The sequence below is a fragment of the Erpetoichthys calabaricus genome, chromosome 6, assembly GCF_900747795.2.
Source record: "Erpetoichthys calabaricus chromosome 6, fErpCal1.3, whole genome shotgun sequence".
Classification (NCBI taxonomy): domain Eukaryota; kingdom Metazoa; phylum Chordata; class Cladistia; order Polypteriformes; family Polypteridae; genus Erpetoichthys; species Erpetoichthys calabaricus.
In genome coordinates this window covers 118,441,602-118,468,663 of record NC_041399.2, presented here as the reverse complement: position 1 = coordinate 118,468,663, position 27,062 = coordinate 118,441,602, and the positions used below count along the sequence as shown (strand labels likewise).

The 27,062-nt window shown below is 37.5% G+C and overlaps 1 protein-coding gene across 2 annotated transcripts in view; it reads left to right on the top strand.

Annotated features, from left to right (window-relative positions):
- Window positions 1–27,062, top strand: part of zgc:153738 (uncharacterized protein LOC558115 homolog) — a 289,186-nt gene that overhangs the window by 178,331 nt on the left and 83,793 nt on the right. For both annotated transcript variants that reach the window (XM_028803884.2, XM_051928820.1), the window contains exons 7-9: window positions 13,191–13,396; window positions 16,664–16,748; window positions 18,419–18,523. In XM_028803884.2, the coding sequence (XP_028659717.1) occupies window positions 13,191–13,396; window positions 16,664–16,748; window positions 18,419–18,523 (396 nt within the window). The remainder of the gene's footprint in view (window positions 1–13,190; window positions 13,397–16,663; window positions 16,749–18,418; window positions 18,524–27,062) is intronic.

The following is a 27,062-nucleotide window of genomic DNA, read 5'->3' as shown; positions in this document are numbered from 1 at the left end:
AGAACAGAATGAAATTATCTGTTTACCAGATTAAAACATATACTGTATTGAAAAATATGTGGTCTTTTCTAAAATGTTGCAGTAACAATTATAGAGAAAATTACTTTTACTATTTTATATTAAAAGACTAAAACAAAAAAAATGCTGGAATGTGAAATTTAAATCAATTGTGATATTTCTTTTTTTTACAAAGATGCATTTTATCTAAACAGCTTCATTACTAAATTTGTTAATTTGTCTTACAAGACAACACATTCAATAATAATGGCAATTGCTTATTTAAAAAAAAGAATATCTTAACTGGTTTAAAAAAATCATGAAATGGAGTGTTTTTTAATCCGTTAAGCTTTCAACATTATTTAGTCAGATAAAGTATCTTTGGTATCATATCATCTCATTCTCAAACTTGGTTAAACTAAAACAGAGTCCTGAGGAGCCTAAGCCTTTTCAGACAGCACTGGCTGCAAGGCAGGAAACAGCTCACAACAGGGGGCCAGTGCTTCACAGTTGCCCACTCAAGCACAAATCCACACTCACACCACACCATTTTGGAACTTTCAGTTATTCTAATTACCCAGTACTGCTTTGGGTATGTGGGATGCAAACTGCACTACCCAGATGGAAAACCCATAGAGACATGTGGAGAATATGTAAACTTTACACAGGCAATATTAAAATTGGGTCTCGGTCTCAGGATGCTTGATTTGCTTGGTGTTAGCCCACATTGTGCCACAGTGTCACCTTATTTTGTTTTAAACAAATATTCAAATAAATTAACTTTTGTTTTTTCAATTGTTTTTTCCAAAATGTTTTATAGTCTTCCTGCCTACCTCTGAATCTGTTCATTTGATATCCATAAGTAATAATTCTTCAATGCACCATTTCACAGAAAGAACAAAAAATAATAGTGAAATAAAATAAAAAACTCAATTCAAAATAAAAATAAAACTCATTTTTAAATGTTGACTCCACAAGCATTTTCAGTACAATATAGAAGAAAATGACCACGTAGAAAACCTGTCACTGATGCGGATCCCCAAGTACCTGTATAAGTTCACAACCTCCATGTTTACTCCCTGAATTGTGACTGGACATCAAGGCTTTTTGGTTATCCTTAGTTGTCCTGATGTTAAGATGCAGACAATTCTCTTTACATCAGGAAACAGTTCTCCATCTGAGTCCTATACTCTGTCTCATCCTATAAATGCTGCCAACTTTGTCCATATGAGAATAAGCCTTCTAGAGCAAATAGATAATTGCATCCTCTGTTCCAATGTGTGTGTAGCTTCCTCAGTTGTCTTCTTACTTGATGTTCAGTTATGGACAGCCCATACTGATGGTAAGAGGTTCACGCATTCTAGTTGATGTGGTAGGAATTGTTGTTGTAGTAGGAATTGTGTGGGGAGACTGGCCAATGGAAGAAGGTGGCAGTGGGAGGATAAATTTATAAAAAATTGGTTCAGGGCATTAGCTTTGTCCATATTCTCTTCTAGCACCAAAGGCCAGGATTGCTTGAGTCCAGTGCTTTCCAGATATCTTTCATGTTATTATGAGTGAATTTTTTTCTTTCTGTTTTAGCTTCATAACCTCATTTTCTACACTCAGCTTTTTCTTTAGCACTCACTGTGCATCCTTCAAAGCCTCTTTGTCACCAGATGCTTTCTTTTTCTTATTTAAGATACCTTTTAGCTCCTTAGTAATCCAGGGCTTTTTGTTCGAGAATCAATGCACTGTCTTTGAAGGTACCACAGCACTGACACAAAAGTTAATTCAGTCTGTGATGCACTGACCAAGTCCCGCAATATCATCCCCATGTTACTCGCACATCATTTCCCATAATAGGGCTTTATAAAATCCACAATCTTAATCTTTTGAAAAGCAAATGAATAAAATTTCAAACAACAAGATAAAATACAAGATCGATAAATACATTATAAATTATAACAAAAAGTCTGAAGATCTTAAACAAGTAAACATGAACAGATAGTAGATGGAAATGTACTAACAACATAAAAGAATTAAGGTGAGCTTTTACGATTTAAATGTGGACATTGCTGGAGCTAAAGACAGAGCTGTAACAATATTAGTTACAAAGCTCAATGACCATTCCACAAAAATTTCACAGCAAATCTTTGAAATATTGAGGCCAGAAACAGAGACTACTGCACAAGAAGCCAACGTAATCAAGTCATTTAGGTGTTAATGTGTTCAATTCAATAAAAGTTTTTTTGATTGTACATTGTGCGGTGAAATGTATTTATTACAATTTCCTCTATCTATAGAAGCAATGAAAATGTTGCAACAATATACTGCAGCAGATACAAGTCTGTAAACATAAATTACAATTAAAAATAGCAATAAATATCAGAAAATTACCAATAGTATTTATACATAAGGTGTTAATAAAGAAACCATGTGGGAAATTAATTTGCAAAGTAGTAGTAACAACAAATAAATAGTGCATACAGGAAGATAGTCCGTGTGTTTTCTAAAGAAGAGCCTTAGTCATAGGTCAGGTCACATAAATTACTGTGTGTAGTTTAATGGTCCAGGAGTGAAACTGTGTCTGAGGATGACGGTATAGCATTGAATGCTGCAGGTTTACTTTCTAGACTGCAAGAGAATAAGTGATTTGTTGCTTCAGTTAGTGGAGTCTGCTATAGTAGATAGTTATTTCTTCAAGCATCTCTTTTCATAAATATCCTGATGCAATTTTAATCAACAGCTACAGAGTCTTGATGTAGTTGCCATTCCAGATGGATGTGGCTTGTCATTATGCTCTCCATTGTGCCTCTGTACAGTTTAAGCAGCATCCTGGAGGACAGATTGACTTTCCTTTGCCTTCTTACTAACTGAGCCTTTCAGTGTGATAGCTGGTGTTGAGGGACAATGAGAGGTATTAATAGCTAGCTAAAGGAGCTGTGTGTACAGTCAGCAGTAAAGCAGTGGAAAATGGATAGTGCAAGGCATTTTATTTGAAAAAAATGGCTTTATTTGACTTTGGAGAACAGTAAGATTATTGCTGCATTGTATTCATCTCTATTGTTTTTCCCTTATTTCATGCTAAAAAAGGGGAAAAATCAACAAAATGAAAGCACCAAGAAAGAAGGGAAATCATAAAAAAAAAGTCCTGGGCCAAGATACACGGGTCTTACTCCTGTGTACCTTTGCTCACCACATAACACATTTGTAGTGAAAAATGACTACAAAAGATGCAGCTCTCCTAAAAAAAAGATCAGCAAGCATCAACCGCAGTGGAACCTCTTTATAATATTATGCATATGTTCCTCATTCATTGATATGACTTTATGTAGCTGTAATGTTAGTGCATAATTTCCTTTTTAGATGAAATGCTTGTTTGAGTTCAGCATCAAATGTGAAGAAAGAAAACACAAGCAGTAAAAATATGAAAGACAAAAGGCAGCTATTAATGAAAATATCAAAGTATCCCCACTACATTGAGGCTGTATGTTTGTAGAGATGTTTGTTTCCTAAAGGTAAATAAAGCTACCTATTAGTCATTGCTAAAAATAGCTACAAGATCCACTCAATCCCCTGGAGAAGTCTTTCTATACAACTATATAAACAATTTGTTATATCTTTCAACATTAATGAGTTAAGCATGAACTTAAATGTACTGTATATTATACATTCTAGAATAGTAAATTTAGCTGTGATTATGCTTGCAAAAATAACAATATACTAAATCTTTTAATTATATATTTCCATCCATCCATTATCCAACCCGCTATATCCTAACTACAGGGTCACGGGGGTCTGCTGGAGCCAATCCCAGCCAACACAGGGCGCAAGGCAGGAAACAAACCCCGGGCAGGGCACCAGCCCACCGCAGGGCGTACACACCCACACACACACCAAGCAAACACTAAGGACAATTTAGAATCGCCAATACACCTAACCTGCATGTCTTTGGACAGTGGGAGGAAACCGGAGTACCCGGAGGAAACCCACACAGACACGGGGAGAACATGCAAACTCCACACAGGGAGGACGCGAGAAGCGAACCCAGGTCTCCTAACTGTGAGGCAGCAGCACTACCCACTGCGCCGCCGTAATTATATATATAAACTTATATTGTATCTTCTTTTGAATTTAACAGTTATATGCTGATTAAATCTGCCATTGCATTTTCAATTTTCAATATGAATGAAGATTTAAAAAAAATACCAAACTAATTGATGTTGAGCTGGGCTTACATTACAGACACCTTACTACAGACACTGTAGTATTGTGTATTCTTTCAAAGAAATATATTTTGAACATTATTGCTGCTCTTCTGTAATTTTACCACTGCATTTTTTTGGTCTTTTTATCTTCTTATAATCCAGGGGTTACCGTGAAATCTGAGGTTACCCATCTATTTTTTTTAAGTTTATGGCAGTGATCAGCTAAGCTGTATTGTGTTTTCAATCATATATTGTAAATAGTTTATGCTGTCTCTAACTTCTCTATACTTTGTGGAAAACTATCAGACAACTGATTATGCTAATGTATTATTCTTTAACAATACACAAAAAATATAATATATTAACTGTACAGAACTGCACAATGGAAAGAAAACCGCATCTTTCAAAAATAAAAATTTCTTCAAACTGCATCTGTCATGGTTTAAAAAATAACATTAATTTCATTTTGTAATACATAACATTCTGATTTGATTTCACCCAATTGTTTCAAACATTTTTTTTTATTTTCTTATATAAAAACCTTATGTAATCACAAATACAGTTCTGTATTTATATGTCTTATTTTGATTCTGGTTAGTATTGTACTTTGTAAAGGTTTTCTTGTTCTTGGCAAACAGTAACAATTTGAATTATTTTTGATGGAATTTTGTGTTTTGTTTTTGGACATTGGTGTGAGGTATTGCCCGTTGAGAAGTAAAATGTAGAAAATTTTCTTCTAAGGAGACATGCAAGAATGTGGTTCATGGATACTCTGGGTAAAGAAGGCTTCATGTTTTTACCGTGAATATACACCTGAGTGTACAAGTATTAAATACCTCACTTTAATACAAGGTATAACATGCTTGCTTCTTTTGTGATTAGTTAATTGTCAAATTGCTGCTTATTTCTTTCAGTCACCATGTGTTTCTTTCTCACTACTTATTTTCTTCTTCAGCTGTGTTACTGAGCTAGTCTATGTTTAAGCTGTGTTAAATTGCTAAAGTTGACCGTGTTGATTGAATAATCAGCACAATCTTAATAATACAATACAGGTAAACAATTCTGATGAATGAAACTTTAATTTGATTGACTTTTAATATACAGGTAAAAGTCCATTACAACGAATATCTTCACAATGAAATTTTCATTACAACGAAGTATTTTTATGGTCCCGACAGTTTGCCCATATGACACAGGTCTATAGAAATCTTGTTACTACAAAGTACATTCAGCAGATACTTTCATTACAACAAAGTGCCCAAAAGACCATGAAATGCAACAGCAGTTTTTTTCTGTGATCGCAGCTCAGTTGTGCACAACAATCCCCCAACAGAAACAATGTAAAAAAAAAAAAAATCTTTCTTCAGACTTTTCTCGTAGTGTTTTTTTTTTTTTTTTTGCTGTTTTTGTTTTCTGCGGTTTTCAGTGATACCTTTTGCTTATTGCAATCAACATTTGAAAAACATTCATTGGAATTTAACTCACTGTCACCCTTCTATAGAAATGGCAGACACAAAAAAACAATAACAGTTCATATTAGAAAAAAAAACTTTACATTTTTGCAGCTCTCGATTGCGGCAAAAAGAAAAAAGACGTTGCCAGTGAATTTGGAATTTTGCCATTGACACTGTCAACTTTCTTGAAAGACCGAGCAAAAAAAAAAAAAGAAGAAAAATCTCGGGTTGCAAATGTATGTATATTAATTGCATTATATAGAACTGCTCTAGTTTTTGTCACTTATTATTATAAACGATGAGCCATCAAAAGAAAAAAAAATACTAATGAGAGCACAGTTTATTTATATACTGTAGTACCCTTCCAATGCCCAAAATTCAGGAAAAATAACAGGACCTATATAACATTGGCTTCAAATAATATTTTCACTAAATAAAGATAGGGCAGCACGGTGGCGCAGTGGGTAGCGCTGCTGCCTCGCAGTTGGCAGACCTGGGGACCTGGGTTCTCCCTGCGTGGAGTTTGCATGTTCTTCCCGTGTCTGCGTGGGTTTCCTCCGGGCGCTCTGGTTTCCTCCCACAGTCCAAAGACATGCAGGTTAGGTGGATTGGCGATTCTAAATTGGCCCTAGTGTGTGCTTGGTGTGTGGGTCTGTTTGTGTGTGTCACACTGCGGTGAGTTGGCACCCTGCCCGGGATTGGTCCCTGCCTTGTGCCCTGTGTTGGCTGGCATTGGCTCCAGCAGACCCCCGTGACCCTATGTTCAGATTCAGCGGGTTGGAAAATGGATGGATGGATGGATAAATAAAGATAAATACAGGATATACAAAACATTCAAACAGAATAAAAGACAATAATCCAGACTAAAATACAACATATAATACTACAAAAAATCTTGAACAAATGACATAAATTGTGATAAGAATTCAAACCCTGAATACTTAAACAGATAGAGGGGGTAAACTGAAAGAAGGGGCTGAAGGTCAGGTCAGTTTAATGTCTTCTTAAACAAATGAGTTAAAACAAATGAATGGAATCAGCTGATCTCATTAAATTTGGGTGGTCATTCTACAGTCTGGGCACTATATAGCTGAAGGCCCTGCTGTCACCCACAGAGTGCAGGTAAGTGGGGGGCACAAAATGAGAGGACCTTAGTGGGCAGGTTAATAACAGAATTTGACATTCAATCCTGTAAGACACAGGGAGTAGTGAAGGTGCAGCAGGATGGCTGTGATGTGCTCGCTGTTGGTAGTTCATGTCAGGATTCTTGCAGTTGAGTTTTGAGTCAGCTGGAGCTGTGATATACGACTAGAAGTGGCAACTGCCAGTAGTGACTTACAATAATCAATGCGGGATGTGATAAAAACAGGGACAAGATTCTCAGCATTAGAAAAAGAGAGGAATGAGCAAACATAAGAAATGTGACACTGGTGGAAGTTTTTTAATATGGTTTACATGGGTGAAATAAGAAAAGGAGGAATCAAAGTGACACCAAGATTCTTTGCAGTAAAAGAAGGTCTGATGAGATCATCACCAAGAATGGTTGAGGAGGAGCTTGTTTTCTTAAGTTGCAGTTTAGTGCCACTTTGCAAAAGTTCAGTTATTTTGCAATTTAATTTTAAAGAGTTTTGCTCTGTTCAGGTTTTCATTTTAATTTAATTTCACTGAGGAAAGTTGTGAGCTGAGAAAGCTGTGATGAAATGTCACTTTTAACACTGAAATAGATCTAAGCATCATCTGCATAAAAATGATAACCCAGTCCAAAGCTATGAATAACTTGCTCAAGGGGAAGAGCAGAGGATGTCATTTCATTAAAAAAGGAAAGTCAGATGGAGGAATTCCTGTGAGAAATTAAGGCATAAGGGTTGCCATGGACATGACATAAGCTGCATGACCACAACACCATATGCAATAACTTTTACTTTTACACAAACTGAGACAGTAGCTCCTCAAGAGGAAGGTAACAATGCTTAGCTCAATAAGGAAAAATAAGCCAGAGCTCCCATCTCAACTGCTGGCCACACAGAATAGGCAGGTGAAGACATGAAAGTTTGTCTAAACAAATGACACATCCTTGGTGCACAATCTGATCTGCACAGGGATAGGAGATTCCATGGCTAGAAATGATAATGGACTATAATGCTACAAAAAGAGGAGTGAAGAATTTAGACAAAACATTACACTGGATGCTGGCCACAGGCAATTTTTTCAACATATTGAACATCTCAGAAAAAAATACTTCTGTCATCTCGACAACCTTGTACCGAGACTGGAACAGGGAGAAGGAGACAGAACCTTCTCGAGGAGCAGGGTAAACAATTGGTGACACCTCACATGCTACTGGGACGACAAGTGCCAAAGACCCCAGCATGTACAGTCATTGTGTTGATTCAACAGTCCAATCCACAGCAGAACCAATGACAGCACCTGTAGTATGTATGTATGCATAGTGAGTGTGTTTGTGTGTCTCACTGTGTGAACTGTACAGTTATTACAGTATTGTGTAGAAAATGAAAATAGGGTAAAGAGTAAACAGGTTATTTACATTGCTTGTTAAAATAAAGTGACCATCAGATTTTTAAAAAAAAAAGTCCCTCAATAGTTCATACGTAGCAAAAATGTAATCATAAGTTGAGATTCGCCACAATTATCTTTCATGCTTCTCAAAGAGAAATTAAAATACGATGTTTGTAAACTACTGCATTTGTGAAGGTCTGAAGTGTGAGGCAAACAAAACTATCATTTAGTGTATTTCAGCAATTTGTGTAGTGACTTATAAAAACACAATATTACATTAAAATATACTGCTCAAAAAAATTAAAGGAACACTTTTGAATCAAAGTATAGCATCAAGTCATTGACACTTTTGGGCGAATGATCTGGTCAGTTAAGTAGCAGAGGGGCTTGTTCTTCAGTTTCAGCTGCTTTGGTGCACTAGAGGGGCACCAATGAGAGGACCCCCAAAACAGGAATGAATGGTTTAACAGTTGGAGGGAGGCCACTGACATTTTCCCCTCCTCATCTGTTTTTTCACTAGTTTTGCATTTGTCTATAGTCAGTGTCACTACTGGTAGCATGAGGCCATACCTGGACCCTGCAGAGTTGGCACAGGTAGTCCAACTTCTCCAGGATGGCACAGCAATACGTGTCATTGCCAGAAGGTATGCTGTGTCTCCCAGCACAGTCTCCAGGGCATGGAGGAGATTCCAGGAGACAGGCAGGTAGTTACTCTAGGAGAGCTGGACAGGGCCCCTTTTAAAAGGTCTTTAATCCATCAGCAGGACCCACCGATATCTGCTCCTTTGGGCAAGGAGGAACAGGATGAGCACTGGCAGAGCCTACAAAATGACCTCCAGCAGACAGGCCACTGGTGTGAATGTCTCTGACCTTGGACAAAAAGAAACAGACTTCATGAGGGTGGCCTGAGGCCCAACATTCTCTAGTGGGCCCCGTGGAGCTTGATTGGCACTTACCATAGAATATCAGAATTGGCAGGACAACCACTGGTGGGTGCCCTGTGCTTTTCACAGATGAGAGCAGGTTCACCCTGAGCACATGTGGCAGACGTGAAAGGGTCTGAAGAACCAATGGAGAATGTTATGCTGCTTGGAACATCGTCCAGCATGACTGCTTTGGTGGTGGGTCAGTGATGGTCTGGGGAGGCATATCCATGGAGGGACGCACAGACCTCTACAGGCTAGACAACGACACCTTGACTGCCACTAGGTATCGGGATGAAATCCTTGGACCCACTGTCAGACACTATGTATCTTATGTCATGTCCAGGGCAACCCTCATGCCTTAACTTAGAATATAATAATTAAGTTATCTTAATTTTATAATAATATAATCTTATATCACAGCTCCAGCTGATTCAAAACTCAACTGCAAGAGTTCTGACACAGACTGGCAACAGCGAGCACATCCCAGCCATCCTGCTGCACCTTCACTGCTCCCTGTGTCTTACAGGATTGAATATCAAATTCTTTTATTAACCTGCCCACTAAGGTCCTTTCATTCTGTGCCCCCCACTTACCTGCACTCTGTAGGTGACAGCAGGGCCTTCAGCTGTATAGCGCCCAGACTGTGGAATGACCCCCCAAATTTAATGAGATCAGCCGACCCCGTTCATTTTTTTTTAACTGATTTGTTTAGGAAGACATTAAACAGACCTGACATTATGCCCCTTCTTTCAGTTTACCCCCTCTATCTGTCCAGGTACTCAGGGTTTGAATTCTTATCACACTTTATGTTATTTGCTCAAGATTTTTTTGTAGTATTATATGTTGTATTTTAGTCTGGATTATTGTCTTTTATTCTGTTTGAATGTTTTGTATATCCTGTATTTATCTTTATTTACTGAAGATATTATTTGTATCCAATGTTATATAGGTCCTGTTGTCCTTTCTGAATTTTGGGCATAGGAAGGGTGTCATATAAATAAATTGAGCTCTCATTAGTATTTTTATTTTTTTTCTTTTGATGGCCCATCGTTTATAATAATAAGTGACAAAAACTAGAGCGGTTCTATATAATACAATTAATATATAGCATAATTCAGTGTAGAATATGTATTGCCGTTTTCTTCACATACGTGTTTAGAAATATTAGGTTGGCTTAAATGTTTATTCTAAATTGGTTTAGAACAATATTGCACACATGCATTGTACATTTTAAAAAATGTAATCAGTTTTTATTATTAACGTTTTACTAAACTAATGTGGTGCAAATATTGTAATTATATTGTATATTTCGTTTCATGAATGTAAACGAAAAACTATTTTCAATTAACACAGATCTTGATGATTTTAATTTTGTCAACATGTTAAATGGTTACCACAGACCCGAACACAACGTAAATGTTAATAGTGTATTTCACAGAAACGATCCGTATTGTTTAGTTTGATGTATGACACGACGTGATGGCAGAAACCCTCTGAACTTCACAATGATGTCTATTGTTTGGTTTGATGTACCGTTTTTCCTTCATATTTTTATCGCTTAATTTCTGAATGGGTCCTTGACCTGACGTTACTTTCTGGGCTTTGCCGAAACCTTCCAAAAGTAATTTTATGAAGTCAGTCCTGAAACGACCGTGACGTCACTTCTGGGTCTGTAACTGCGGGTCTACAACTGCAGGTCTACAACTGCCATGACGTATGGTGCTGTGGCTCTGCAAATGGATAGTTTTGGAAGAGTGTCCCGAAGGGTGATCACCGCGTCTGTGGAAGACTGTTTATATGTTGCCGGGGCAACAGCAGGCTCACAGCTCTGCTGCGTCTCTCCGCCAAAGCAAGCTCGATGGGTAATGTAGGGAACAGGATTACTTAGCCATTAACCTGGCCAAGACCCTACCTGACTGCTGTGTCTGTTTATAGGCGAGTGGCAGATCCCACTACAATAAATACTGTAACCGTGCTGTTCCTGTTTCAAGCTGAATAAAGCTGGTTTTGCTAAAGTACTGAGACTCTGACTCTTGTTTTAGGGTGTAAGACAGAGACTTATAGCGCGACCCCGATCTTGTAGGATTCACTTCTGTGGTGCCTCATTCTTATACAGATTTGGCAATCACACTTCGGGACACACTTCAGCGTGACATTCCCGTTTTTTTTTGGGGGGGGGGGGGGGGGAATCCCAAAAGAGTTCAGAAACCTCACAATATGAAGAAGAAGAAAAGGATGATTCGGCTTCTGATTGATAACTGTGCTGCCCACAACAATCTTCCGCATTTAGATACTGTTCGCGTTGAATTCCTGCCACCCGATTGCACAGCAGTGCTTCAGTCATTGGATTTGGGCATCATTCGAACCCTGAAAGTGTATTATTGCAAGGAGATGCTGAGAAAAATTCTCGTTAGCATAACTTGTAGACAGGAGAAGATTAAAATTAACGTGAAAGAAGCTATTGAAATGATTGCAGACGCCTGGACGCAAGTTAAAGAAAGCAATATAGCTACAAATATAGAATCTCATTACAACGAAATTTTCATTACAACAAAATATTTTTTAGGTCCCTGGAAGTTTATTGTAACGAAAATTTAACCTGTATTTGTACACTTGTATAGATAGATAAGTAGATATACTTTTTTTTTTGTCCCCGGGGGAAATTTGGCTTTATACAGAAGCTCTATAGATAGCCGGATAAACACACACACTGTAGTCCCAACACACACCAGTATGACCAGAATGGAACAAAGTTAAAAAGAGAGAACTTCTTACTTGGCAGTCACAGTGAGGCATTATGGGGGTGTATTGTTGTTGGTATAAAGGAGCCCCAGTATCATTTCCTGACACACTTCTGCTGAATGATTTGTTGGCTGAAATTACTCTGTGTTAGTGTGTCAGAGAAAGGATGTGCAAAATTGTTCATAATTTTTGTTTTAATTCTCTCCTTTGCAACCTCAGGGATCCAGAATGTGTCCCATAAGTGAGCCTGCCCTTTTAATTAGCTTGTTGATTCAGTGAGCCTCTTGAAGTCATTTTACCAACCAAGCAGACCATAGCATAGAACAGGGGTCTCCAACTCCAATCATGGAGCAGCACTGTAGCTGCAGGTTTTCATTCTAAACCTCCTCTTAATTAGTGACCAGTTTTTGCAGCTATTGAACTCTTTTGCCTTTATTTTAATTGATTTGCTATTTAAGACTCAGACCCCTTATTTCTTTTTATTTAAATTAGCATGACAAAACAATAATGAGACACAAAATGAGCCACCACATGACTAGCAACCTGTGTCCATCATACAATATCTGAAAATAAAGAAAGATGAAGGTCTCAGTAATGTTGATCTACTCAGGTCCACAAAACATTTAGACAGTGTTCTTTGAAAAAAAGAAAATCAACAGTTTTGGAAATGTGTGCTGAGGAAGAATGAAACAAACAGCAAATCACAGAATTAAATAACGGGTTCAATTAACAACAAGAACTGCCTTTTTATTGAGAAACTGGTTGGAGTGAAATTGGTTGGAGTTTGAGGCCCAACTGTTTGCTTACTTCACATTTCATTTCTGTTGTGCTTTTTTAACGAAAAAAAATAACCAATTCGGAGACACAGAAAATTGCACTGGCCATCACAGAGTTATAGAAGATGTGAATGATGTCACTACCTGCATTAAAGGAACACAGTCTCCTAAAGAAAAGTATGTCTACATAACAATTAAAGTATAAATTACAGTAATTTTGTAGTTTGTGATTACATCTGCTGCATATTACATACATGAAATGGAGTACAATACTTTAACTTTTCCCATGTTTGTCATGTAATGAGTTAAACTGACTAACAATCTGTCAAGTATATAAGAAGGACTAGTAAGCTGAATCAAAATGCTTGATGAAGAGATGCATGCCTAGAAAGGGAGAGAGTTAATGTCATTTAACAAAATAAAAAATAAAGACCCTTATAAAGTTGTTGTATGCTGAAATCCCCTTGTAACAAAGAACATTAAATACTGTTAACATTCCAAGTGCTTAATTGTACTATAGTGCTGCATTTTAAGTAATAAATTAAATGGAGTAACATTCTGTTTTAATATATATTTAAACCTTAAAAGTGTTATGGACCTGAGGATAGCCAGCCATCTCCCACATTAATTACTGCTAAATCTGCGGAGATACATAATCATCAACAGCAGGATATATATGAACAGGAATTCCAGCAAGCACTGCAAACCACCAAAGAAAAACTTCTTGAAATGGAAGGAACTAACATGAGAGAAAACATGAAAAATCAAATCCGTCAGTGGTTCATTGAGTGCCGGTAAGTGTAAATGTTTCATTGATCTTAGAGATATATTCTAGAAAAATATGTGTCTCAGAGGCATATGTACTGGTTTTTACACCATAGTATGTACTTACCCCAGTATGTAATCAAGATGTAAGATGTAATTACTTGGCTGAAGAAGAGTCCTGAGTTTCCTCAAAAGCTTGCATATTGTAATCTTTTTAGTTAACCAATAAAAGGTGTCATTTTTGCGTGTCTTTTCATTATATGTAAGGGAATTAATTGCACCTGCTAGGTTAGTAATGTTAATGCTTAAAACATCAGTTACAAACAATTCAGCTAGATAAATAAAAAGTTTAATGTTAATAGCCATTACATTATTTATTTTGCATCGTATAAAATATAACCTCCAAACTACAATCACACATCTAATGAAGAAGTTTCTTAAATAAGACAAGCTTAAGACACTACCAGAGAGACCCATCCATTGTCTTAGGCGATTTACAAGAATTCTGTGGTCTATGGTGTCAAATGTTGCACTCAGGTCTAAGAAAACAAGAACAGATATGTGGACCATGTCCACATTAATACTCAAGTCATTTACTACTTTAAACAATGCAGTTTCTGTATTATAATGTACCTAAAAACCTGACAGAAACTCATCCAGGATAGAATGGTTTTTTCAAATAATCATTTAACTGTAGAAAAATAGCTTTTTTTCTAAAATTTTACTTAAGAAAGGCAAGTTAAAAATAGGTCTAAAGTAGTGAAAGACACAGGAGTTTAGATTATTTTTCTTGAGCAGGGGAAGCCTGGAAAACCACACACCACATCTAATAACAAGTTAACTACTGAATGTCAATTACACTATCAATAAGAATATCAGAGACTTGTTTGAAAAAGACATTTGGGACTGGGTTTAATTACTCTACATCATGCAGGTAGACCGATTTGAGTGAAGGAAATTAATTTGCTAAAAATATACATGCTGGGGTTCAACAGGATTAACTTTGGAGGGATATCATTGTATTTTAAAATTAAAAGTATTAATAACAACAATTACATTTAGTTATATAGCACAGTTTCCTACAGTCAATTGTAGCTCAGAGTGCTTTAGGAGACATCAAAGAGAAAGCTGCATGAATTATTAAATATTAAAATTATTAAAATAAGTAATGGACAGACCTAAAATCCAGGCTTTTAATGACCTCTTGGCAATAGCCATCAGCAGTGTGTCTGTCTGCAGAGAGTGTCAACCTTGTTGAGAGGTTAAATTACCTCAGCAGTGACATTCATGACTCTGGTGACTCTTCCTATGAAGTCAGTAGACATATTGGGAGAGCATGGGGGGGTCGTGAGGTCGCTAGAAAGGGGTGTGTGGTGCTCCGATATCTTTACAAAAGTCTTTAGAGCCCTGGTGCTTCCTGTTTTTCTAGATCATTGCAAGACATGGACACTGACATGAAGACTGGACTCCTTTGGTACTGCGTCTCTTCAGAGAATCCTTGGGTACCACTGGTTTGACTTTTTGTCAAATGAGCGGTCACTCATGGAGTACCGAATAAGGCACATCACATGCATTGTAAGGGAGTGTCAGTTACGATACTATGGCCATGTGGCACAATTCCAGAGGGTGAACCAGTTTACAGGATCCTCATTGTTGAGGACCCAGGGGGCTGCCAAAGGGATGCCCACATAACACATGGCTGTGGCAGATAGACGGTTATTTCTGGGGGGGTTGGACTGGACAGCGTGTCTGCCTGGGGGGTTGCCAATCAGGACCCTGAGCTGTTTCGTCATGTGGTGGGTGCGGCAATACCCTGTACCAGTGCATGCTCCCCAACCTGACCTGACCTAAAATTTTAACAGGAACTGACCAAATAATCAAAACTAAAGTGAGTTTTTTTGTAATGCCATATCAAGCTTTCCCAAGCACCATACAAAATCCCCCTTTTAATCCAAATTAAGTATTTTGTGATAAAGCTCTCACTTAGGCTCATGTAGAAGAAAGAAACTCCATGTTTTGCTCTAAGAATGCACTTGGTCCACACAATCTGCTTACGTTGTGTTTCCTTACACCAAATTCCCAATTTTATAAACATACAAGTTTTCCTTTTGTGTTTTTTCTCATGTATTTCTCCTCACCATGCACTTTTCCAAGTGGTAACAAACCAATGCTTAAACCTATATAAAAAATTCCCATGAAGCAAAACCATTCTTTCTTTCTTTCTTTCTTTGACAGTCTCAGAGCTGTACTGTATAAATGCACTTGCAGACAGTACCTGTGTCTTGCCTTTTACTAATCTGTTTTGTTCTTGTAATATTAAAGAAGGTTGCATAGTTTCAATTATTTTTGCCAGATGATATCATTGTTCAGTAAAGAATTGGATGCACACTTTGTTTTTTTTAGTATTTTGAAATACCAACTAGCATAATGTTTTGGTAGTGTGGTGGCATGTTTTCTTCTCCCATTGATTTAGTATTTATTTATTTAAAAACCATAGTGCAAGGTATAATTATTAATTCTGGAACTGGGTTAAAATAACTGGAAGAGTCAATATAAAGTAAAGCAGACAAACTGATTGTGAATATAAAACTAAATATAACATTAAACAAAGCAATATATTTTAGCATTTTGTATATACAAGTACTGTAATTGTTCACCCATTCATTTTCCAAATATAGCATTATACAGGGAACCTCAGTGTAAGATCCATTTGGCAATGGAACATTAGTCCATGATTGAATACATTAACACAAATCCAAACCTACCCTAGATCAATTTAAGATAGGAATATGTTAGCCAACTAAAGAAATATCACATAAACACAAGGAGAATTTACAAATATCATCATTTCTTTTTCTAACCTGCTTAGTTCTGAGCAAGGTCACGAAAGGTGTTGGAGTCTATCCCAGCTAGTATAGGGTGCCAGGCAGGAACAAGCACTGGACAGGGCTTCAGTCCATTGCAGGGTGAACACACACACTGCAGCCAATTTAGGATTGTCAATTCACCTGACGTCAATTTCTATGGACTGTGGGAGTAAACCAGAGCATCCAGAGGAAACCCACGCAGACACAGGGAGAACATGCAACCTCCACGCAAGGAGGACCCAGAATGAAAATCCTGGTCACCTTGCTGTGAGGCAGCAATGCTATTACTCTCTGCCTCTTTTCTTTGTACCATGTTAATTTATTTTTTGTTCTAAGCTGATATTTTATTTATGCTATATTTTCTAAAGATACAAAGTTTATTTATGTAAAATATTAATCCCTTCTCTTTTTCTATTTTATATATCTTAGCAACTTAGCTGGGACATTTCCTGATTATCCAGAGGAGGAAGATGGAGGTTCAGCCCTGATATTTCAAGAAAAAAACCCTGCACAGGTACATTAAAAATACTAGGAATATTTATATATATATTAGGGCTGGAATCAATTAAAAAAAATAATTGTGATTAATCACATTTAACATTAAAACATAATTATAGAATTAATACATAAATCATGAAGTAAGTACACACTGAATCACAAAAGTAATGTAGAATCAACACAAATGAATTAAAAAAATAAAGGCATAGTTCAAACTATAACAATGACCATAAACCTGAACTTTTAACAAAGTACTGGTTGAGTAAGTACAACCTGAATTTGAATGCCTTCCTAAAAGGCAAGTTGAAAAGATGGCAATAAGAGCACAAATACAATGTATTAATTCTAAATTAGGCATATGAGACACAGATGTGTCAAAGTAAAAAAAACGATCAAAACAACTGTTGACTTTGAATGCACTGCTGAAGACCGATGTACAGTAAGAATGTTGCATCTCTCAAATGGGCATACATTAAAACTTGTGTTACAACTCCGCAAATACTATCCTCAAATGTTCATCAGCATCAACGACTGAAAATTATACTCTACAAAATGTGAACTTCAGTCTCCGAGCTGCTTTTTTTTTTGCTGCCCCCTGTCCCGCCCCTTCGGACAGTTTCTCGTCTAAGAGATTTAATGCTTTTGCAGTTGGTAGAATTGTGGTGTGCCTTGGGATTATTTGGGTTACAAAAACATGCCACCACAGAAAAACGGCTGGAAAACACTGCTCTATCTACACCTTTGCTCCTAGCATGCCAGAAGAGATCTCAGTAACTCACTTAAAAGCTTTACTTGAGTGCATTACTTGAATGGTTATCTTGAGTTTTTTGCATAAATTAGCGAAGATGCTGCAAATTGGAATAATGGATAGGGATAATCATTACAGTTCTGTTTTGTAGAATTTTGTCATTATATTAGGACAGTCAGCACTGTAAGCTACCTGGCAGACTGGTGAGTTAAATACAGAGGTACTAGAGACTTATTTTGGTTTTAGTGCCACTCAAAGATAACTTATTAACATTTATGTGATATGACTTTGATTTGATCTTCTTACAGAAATATGAAATGAAAAACGAGTGAGGCTGTCATTTTTACCTTCAAACTTTTCTGTACCATTGCACCAGGCCTGATGTAAACCCCCCTACCCACCCACTTTACTCCCATGCCCCTGTACCTGTGTCAGTATGTATGAGAAAAAGAACATCAGTACTACGTATTGTCATGTGGCACATTGTTGTGAACCGCATAATGCAAAATGTTACATTTTTAAACGTGAAGATAGTATATAAATACGGTACTAGATGTGTATGCAATTCTTTAGGTACATATTTAACTTTTTTGTATTATTGTTTTGTAATCTTAAAATAATAATAATAATAATTAAATAAAAATGACTCCCTGACCAAAGCACTGCCTGAGGTGTTTGCTTTGTGGCCGGCACAGGATGTGATGCATTAAACAGGCCACATTAATTACAAAAATTAATGCATTAACTTCCCAGGCCTTTATATATATAACAATTATTTTGCTAATTAGTTAGAACATGATGACTTAATTAATCTGTGCACAGGTATTCCTTAATTGTTTTATTTTTGTATAACTATTTCAGTAAAATTTTGCTTTTTTTTAACCTTGTTTAATGTTAATTTTTCTTAAATGCTGATGTAACTTTTATTATAAATAAAGCTCCAAACTGAACTGGCAGCTAAGGATACAGAAAAAGAAGCAAAGAGTAGAAAAATGCAAGAAAGCAATAAACAAAATGATGGGATCAAGTCAAAAGCTGCAGAGGTGAGTTTTTTAAGGGCATATTATGTAAGTTATATTTTCCTATTATTTTTATACTGTATGGGAGTAGTATAGTAGCTCAGCGATTAAATCTTGATTCAAGTTCTGGCTTGGTCATCATTTATGTGGAATTTGCATGTTCCCCTTCTGTTGTGATTTTTTTCAGGTACATTGTTGAAGACATGAATGTTAGGTTAATTGTTTACCTTAAATAGGACAGATATGAATCAGTGGTGGTGAGCACACAAATTTTACCTATGAATTACTGGTATTTAATCTAAGATGGTTGTTTGCCTTGCATCCAATGCTGTTTGATTAGGGTCTGACTCTCTGTAAACCTATAATTAAAAATAGGATCAAATCAGTAGTCTGTTTTTATGTTAATCTCCATAAACAGACATGTCTATTTAAGCATTAGTTATAGTATACTAATTATATTTTCTATTTTATACCAGTTGCTTCAAAACATGAGGTTGAAGAAATGTCAATATGGCCAAAGAAACTAAATTTATGACTATAAGAGAAATCAAGCTAACAAAGATGTTAGTATTGCTGAAGGAAGTGAGGAAAACATAATGTAAGCTACAGTACACTCTGTGTAAATACATTACTGGAATACTTAGTCATTTTTAACAATTGTAGTTACTGTAATTTTCTAGATATCTTATTAAACTGGCTCTAGTCTTTAACTGTAGTATAACAATACAATCAACATAGATGTACTGTAGCTTGATCAAAACAAGTGTGACAAGTGTCACAGCAGGACATTGAAAATAAATATAATAGGAAATTGCCAGTAACCGCTACTATAGTTGCATTGACCACTTTGCTGTAATTTTATTTGTGATGTACAACATAACTAACACAAAGCGTTACAGTATGGATATCTGAGTCAACAGCTTATTAATTGAATGCCACTAAAATTCTATGATTTAATTTTTATTTTCTTGTTTTGTACAGTTCAGATTCACCAAGTACATTTACCAAGTGTTGGACTATTTGGTCATTCAAAAATGGTTAAAATCAGAATTGCCTGATAAGTATTTTCAAAGGTATAACAACTAGAGGTCAATCAGCAAACTAAGACATAAGAGCATGTCATAAAGACAGTGACATGCTGTTGGTTTTTTTGATAATTCTTAGTATGTGGCATGCTGCTGGCATGTTATCTCAGTTATGCACTGGGCATGCATCATTTGTCAAAAGTCTTAAATCATGGCTGCTGGGGGTTGCACCTTCAAATTAATGGGTCACGTCTGTGTCAGACCAGTAGTATGATTCATCACCTGTAGTGATTATGTCAGCTATGTGACATGTTACGCAGTGTGCTGAACTTTACTGTGTATCTCATATCAAAGTGGAGACTCGCGCCCACTGTGGCTAGGTGAGATGAGGTGTGCTATCACAACTTCTGCAACCATGAGAGGGACACAGTGCCCCAATCATCCAGTTCATGGGTTGCATTTAGTGTTGTATGGCATTAAACTATCAACTGAGACCAAGATGAAACTTCAAAGGCCAGGAGCGTGCAAGATTATGTGTGAAAGACAGACACCTCTTAGTATTTTAGATATACAATATATAGTCAACAATTTGGAAAGAATTTATTAATTTTATTTTAAAATAAGCACTAAAGGCCTGCTATTTTAACTGTTTTATCAAATATAAAAAAAACATGTTAGATGCAGCTCTGTACTTGTAATTTTTTTTTGGATGGGAGCTTAATGTTGATTTCTTTATTCATTTCCTTTTGCTTTCTTTGGATTGATCTTGAAGCATATTTTTTCGCTGGTTACATTATTCTTGTTGTTTGATTTAGTTGTGTGCTCTAATATTTTATTTTTCAAATAATTCAATGGAAAAGCAAAAGCAACACAGGTAAAAATTGGACAAAATCTTCTTTCTGTTAAATGACATAGATTCCTGACATCCATGATCAGTCTCAGATTAACCTCTAAATAGTAATGTCTTGGCACCATAAAAACATACTACATCATGGGATTCAAAAAGTATTTATGAGAAAGGCAGAAACCAAAACAAGCCACAATTAAAGAAAATTATCCCCAAAAACAGCCTGAAAATGCCTCCAAATCCTTACAAATGGCTTTCTTTGTCAATATTCACCCTGTATTACGTTTATGACAAACAATGGAGTTAAACTTTTGCCTAAAATTTTATAACCCCAGAGTGGTCTTTGTTTTCTTTAAATACATTTTTTTTAAATTTCTGGTTAATGAATAAGTCTTTTAACTTTTCAATGAATATAATTTAGTGGGACAGAGAGCTCTGATCTTTTATTTCTGGGGTTTGTATTTACATTAGCATAATCAGCAGTATTATTAAAACAGTAACATAATACATAATACAAAACTATATGAAGCAAAAACTTATAGCTGGTACACATTAAGGAAAACAGTGATGGGGGTGGTGGGTGGAAAATAACCACTGTCAAGTCATTTATCACTAGCCGTAAAGAAGATGGTAGCCTAATATTATCCCACAAAAGCCTGCTTCTGACGCCTGACTCTATAGCACCTTCCTCCACCAAAAACTCTCAGTGAAGGCAAAACCATTATAATTGTCAATGAAAAATCCTTAAAAGCACAAAAAAATGCTTGGAAAATATATAAATACTTAAAGAAATAAACAAAAAACAGGTTTCTTGCAGGAAATATTTAAACAAAAAATAAAATAATTAAATCTTGCATTTTCAAATAAGACCCTTTTTTTTACCTGCATTGTGAGGGAGCGTAAGTTACAGCACTACGGCCATGTGGCACATTTCCCTAAGGGTGATGTGGCTCATAAGATCCTCATTGTTGGGGACCCGAGTGGCTGGACCAGGCCAAGGGGTCGCCCACGTAACACCTGGCTGCGGCAGATAGAGGGTCATTTCCGGAGGGTGGAACTGAACTGCGTGTCTGCCTGGGGGGTTGCAAACCCGGATCCCAAGTTGTTTCGCTGTGTAGTGAGTGCAGCAACGCACTGTACTAGTGCATGCTCCCCAACTTGACTTGACTTTACCCTTTCTAGGGGAAAAATGGCAACCAAGATGATATACAATGAATGAGATAATGCTCATCAAGTGATATTATGATGTTGTAATCTTCTCTGGTGACTTGGATAATGGAAGGTCATCAGTCACACATTGGAATAAAGTCCTTTATGCTCTATATAAACTCAGATTACATACTTTATGAGTAATTGATTTTTCTAAGATTTTGGAATCTCTTTTTTTTCCTTTTCCTGTGTTTTGTTATTCAGTTTTCATCTGACATATTTTACCGTAATTTTCTTTCTGTGTACCCAATTTTGAGTGAAGGGCTCCTTTGATTTTCACTGACCCTTTCTTTGTCAGTTCTTTCTTGTTTTTGGCAAATCCCTGTACCTTTTGTACTTAGTCTGTGTGGAGTTGTTTGCTTTCCTTTATTAAGTAACAACACATGGCATTCTTTTCACCCTTGCAAACTGTCATATTCCCTGTTTATCCTATAATGAAATTCTGTATTTCCTCTGTATTTCACCTCGGCATGGAAAAGACGAGAGAATGCATTTCAAAACACTTTTATTGGGTGAATATGGACCAGGATGTGGAGCAATTCTGTAAGGCCTGTCCCGACTGTCAAATAGTTTACACTCACAGACCCATCAGGGCACCCCTTGTACCAATGCCTATTTTAGATGTCCCTTTTGAGAGGGTGGGATTAGACATTGTTGGCCTGCTTTTCAAGAGTAAAAGTGGCTTTCAGTATATGCTCATGTTAGTGGATTATGCCACAAGATACCTAGAAATGGCCATGCTGTTGCGCAGAGACATCTGATCTAAAAGCTCTACCAGAAATGTTCACGTATATTGGTATCCCCTAAAAAATTTTAACTGATCAAGGCACACCCTTTATGTCTTGCATCATGAAGCAACTATGCGAAAGTTTTGCAATTAAGCAGTTACACTCCATGGTTTATCATCCGCAGATGAATGGCCTGACTAAACAATTTAATAAAACCCTAAAACAGATGATTCGGTGGGTAGCCCATGACGATCAACTACCTGGGATACTGTAGTCACTTTCCTCCTGTTTGCTGTCCGGGAAGCCCCGCAAGCATCCATTGGGAGGAGCCCTTTCAAACTTTTATTTGTCCATCGACTGCGCGGGGTCTCGCAAGACAACCCTTAGGGGGAGGTTTGTCGACTGAGTCTTTTCGCTACAAGAGCAGATTGCCAGATTGTCCTCTATTGTGGTGGAACATCAGCAGCATGAGCAGGATGCACAAAAACATAATTATGGGAGTAAACTCCCATCTGATCTACATAAAATTTTGGGCCGAATGGCGAGGGCTGGCAGTGATAGAAGAGCAGTAGTTATACAGCCAGCTATTGTCACACGTATGATGGATGACTTTAAGCCCCGCCCCCAAATATGATGGATGACTTTAAGCCCCGCCCCAAAATATTTTTAAAAAATTATTTATGAAAATATGATTTATGAAAATATAAAAATATGAAAATATAATTTATGAAGATATGAAATATATCCCGTCCCTGGGGGTTGGGCCACCGTCATAATTGATCATTTCTAAACCCCACCTTTTAGGGTGGGTCTTTCATAAACCAAACCCTTATCACGCCCTATTAACAATACTCACACCCCCGAGGTACGCCTTTATCTCTCTAACCGCCTATAGGGTTAGGGGTGAGGCGTGTCGCTCACTCCCGCATGTGGGAGGAGACGAAAGAGTTCTTGTATAAAATTCTAGTCATTTAGTGAAAACGCCACGACACACAAAAGCAAACAGAATGGACGGTCTTGTGAACACTCCTAAGAAACTGAAAGCAAACAGGGTGTCCAGAAGGACTGAGTTACAGGAACCACGCTTCAGCTCTGCCTGATACAATTCTAACTGTGCTTTGAGCTGGGTAGAGGTAAAAAGAAATGCTGAGGGACAGCTCACGGTAGCGGTTTCCAAGAAGGAGCCTATCCTTCCCGAATATAAAGAGGCCGGTCACGAAGAGGGGGAGGAAGATCAAGAAAATGAGATAAAGGAACGAGTGAGTGAAATTCATTTTTCTATAAAAGACTGGACTTTTTTTAAAGCTCTTATTCCAAATATCGATGAGGCTATCTATCAAGGAAAACTGTCTGACCAAATGAAAAGAATTAAAAGAAAATTGGAGGAGGTGGAAGAAAATTGGGAGACAACCGCCCCCTAAGTGAGTGGAGATAAATACAGAGGTCTTTTTCATAGACTACATTAACCTAAAACACTATTGAGATGTCTTCAACTAACTACCCTACCGTAGCTGGTGCTAGCTGGGCCGGTCATCTCCCTGTTCTCTCAGCCTCTGAGGTGGCAGATAGTGAACGCTGACGGGACTAACATACCTGCCGGTGCAAAGGTCGGATTTGTCAACTATCCTATAGCCAGTTTGTTTTCGTAAGTTGATGTTACCTTGGGAGGCCGCCTAATATCGCAGAGTTCAAATTGTTATCCTTACAGAGCTGTCTTAGAAGGCCTGCTAAATTACAGCCAAGAGACTCTTCGTTGTCAGTTTGCTACAAGACTTTTTTACAAAGATTCACTTAACAAATTGGAAGAGACAGATTCCGATGGAGAAAACATCAGTTTTAATAACAGAAGCGCCTATACGGCCGGTAGCAGGACTGTTGAACTTCTGGGGCACATACATACAGATCTCTTTTTCCAGGAAAAACTACTATTGAACGGCATAGATGTGAAGATTAAAATGGTTCGGAACAAAGATGATTTCTGCTTAATGTCCGGTGATGCTGAACGTTACAAAGTAATCATAACATCAGCCTCCCTGTTTGTAAAAAAAGTAAAAGTTTCACCGGACATGAAATTAGGGCACGCTTATGCCCTTACATCAGCCAATGCTAAATACCCTGTGGAAAGGGTGAATATGAAAGTATTCAGTATGCCCGCAGGAACCCAAGTATGCAGTCAAGAAAACCTGTTTCTGGGTCAACTACCAAAGTATGTGGTGATTGGCAGGGTGGATAATGAGGCCTTTTCGGGGTCTTATACATGGAACCCGTTCAATTTCAAACACAATGATGCAGAGTTCCTGGCTCTGTACATGGATGGTGAACAGATTCCGGCCAAACCTTTTCAACCAGACTTTGTAAGCGTCAACAGTGCCAGAGAATATTATAACCTGGTATTGGCCACTGGTAAGCATTTGAAGGATCAAGCTCTGTCTCTCAGCCGTTCAGAGTTCTCACAAGGATATACTCTTTTCGCTTTTGATCTAACCCCCGATCAAGAATACAGTGATAATTTTTTATTAGTTAAAACTGGAAACATGAGATTTGAATTACGCTTCCGCGTCCCTCTCCCTCGGACCGTCAATCTAATAGTATATGCGGCCTTTGACAACATCATCGAAATCAACCAGAGACGTAATGTTCTGTATGACTACTAATAAACACTGTGAATACAAAACAATTAACAGAACTACTGTCCCATGATCCCTACACCGAAAGATATTTCCGCGGTGTTCTGGTGTGTGACCAACTACCGGAAAAAAATAACGGTGTGCTATATTTGTAGTGAATACTCACCGTCAAACCCAACCCGGAGAACACTGGCTGGGGATTTACCTCACAGAAGAAGGAAATGGGGAGTTTTTTGATTCCTATGGAAATCCTCCGGACTTTATCTACTTCCCGAATGACATTTACCGTTTCTTAAGCAAAAACTGTAGACAAATCAAGTACAATAACCGGCAGCTTCAAAGTTGGTTCTCGGACAAATGCGGTCAACACTGCCTCTTCTATCTGCATCAGAGAGGAAAAGGTCTCCCGTACACCTCTGTAATAAAAAAGTATTCTGAGGATGTGAACAATAATGACGCTAGGGTCTCTAAATTTGTTCGTTCCTGGCTTCCTTCACTGGGACTCTGTTTTTATCAGTACCCTTGCGTGCAAAGATCAGAGACCTATAAATATTTCAATAGACAGTTAAAGGATGACGACACTCTGTAATGAGATAAAATTGTATTTAATAAACAAATAATTTTACAAATTAATAAGTGAACCATTCCAGTCTTTTTTTTCTCGGTTTCCGTCAGTAGGGGCTAACTTCTGTTTGATGAACAGGGAGGGGGACGGCGGGTGGCTTAAAACTTTCAAGGAGTTCTCTCTTTTCATCATTAGGTACGACAGAAAATGGAATGTTCAAACCGGCCATGGCGTTTACAAATTCCTTCCACCCACGCGGTCTCCTATGCTCAGGTATTGTATGAGAAGCAGTCAGATTACATACCAAATCCACCATGTTGGAGCCGACCAAAGGTTTACCTTCTAACAACAGCTCTCCACGATTATTCCAAAACGCGTGATTGAGATTAATGGACATTTTATGTAAAACAAATTCAACATTTTTCTTTGCTTTTACAGGCACGCTTCTCAAAACCTCTTGCCAAACCTTGTCCTCAGACCCCTTGACTGTTCTAACGTCCCCCTCGACATTTTCTTCTTTTGGTAATACGAGTGTCAGACTGCTAGTTTCTTTATCGGTCTTTTTAACTAGCGTCAGATATCTCTGCAAGATAGAAGTGTAAAGCTTCACCTTCTTGTCAGCCCCTATATCACAGCGTTGCAGGATGTTTCTCATTTCCTTGTCCAGTTCAGTTTCCGTGGCGCTCAAGAGATCATTCGGGTTAGCACTCTTTTGCTGAAAAAGAGACATTTGTTGCTGCGGTACCAAATTCGTTTTTTGAGCATATTCCATGTTTATGCTCTAGAAGCTAATAAACTGGATATGAATGGCACGGTGACACTTAAAAGAGCTCCCAAAAAGCCTCCTTTCTGGTTCAAAATAGCTTTCTTCTTTTTTAAGGTTAGTTTTCTGTCACTTATTTTTCTGACGGCTGTTTTATGCTTCTTGAGTTGCTTAAACTGTTTGGGCGAAAGAGGTATATTACCTTTTAAAGTATTACAGGCTATTTCGGACAAAGCATTAATCAAATCGTCAGAAGAGGAATTTATAAGAATTTTACGGCGGCGACAAGAGCAACGGAGTAAGGCCTTGAGAGGCTGTAGGTTTCTGCTTATTCTGGCCGACATGCTGACAGAATATGTAACTTTAACTCAGAACAGCTTCTTTTATCTTTTCACGGTGTAAACGATCAGCCAATCGGGCGGAAACAGACCCGTTCTTAATCGCAGTTCGTCAGGGGTCTGTGCCTTTAAATCCACTAAGAGATAGCTGTATGGTAATTTTGTAGCATCTTCGAATGCTTCCAAAAAGAACTTAACATGCCCCGGATACATTTGGCGGGCCAAGGTAGTAATCTGCAATTTGTCCCTGGGGTTTTTAAAAAGAATGATATAAATGGCATTAAGATTAATCGTTCGGCTTTTCTTTCCTTGAAAGAATAAATTTTGAACCAAGTAAATGATAGACAGATTCCAATGATGAGTATATTTTGTGAAAGCTTTTTCTATTTCCTGGCTTTTGCTAGCCGATTCCATCAGATCATCTATAATGACCAAATTTATTTTCTGAGGAGGGAGAAGTT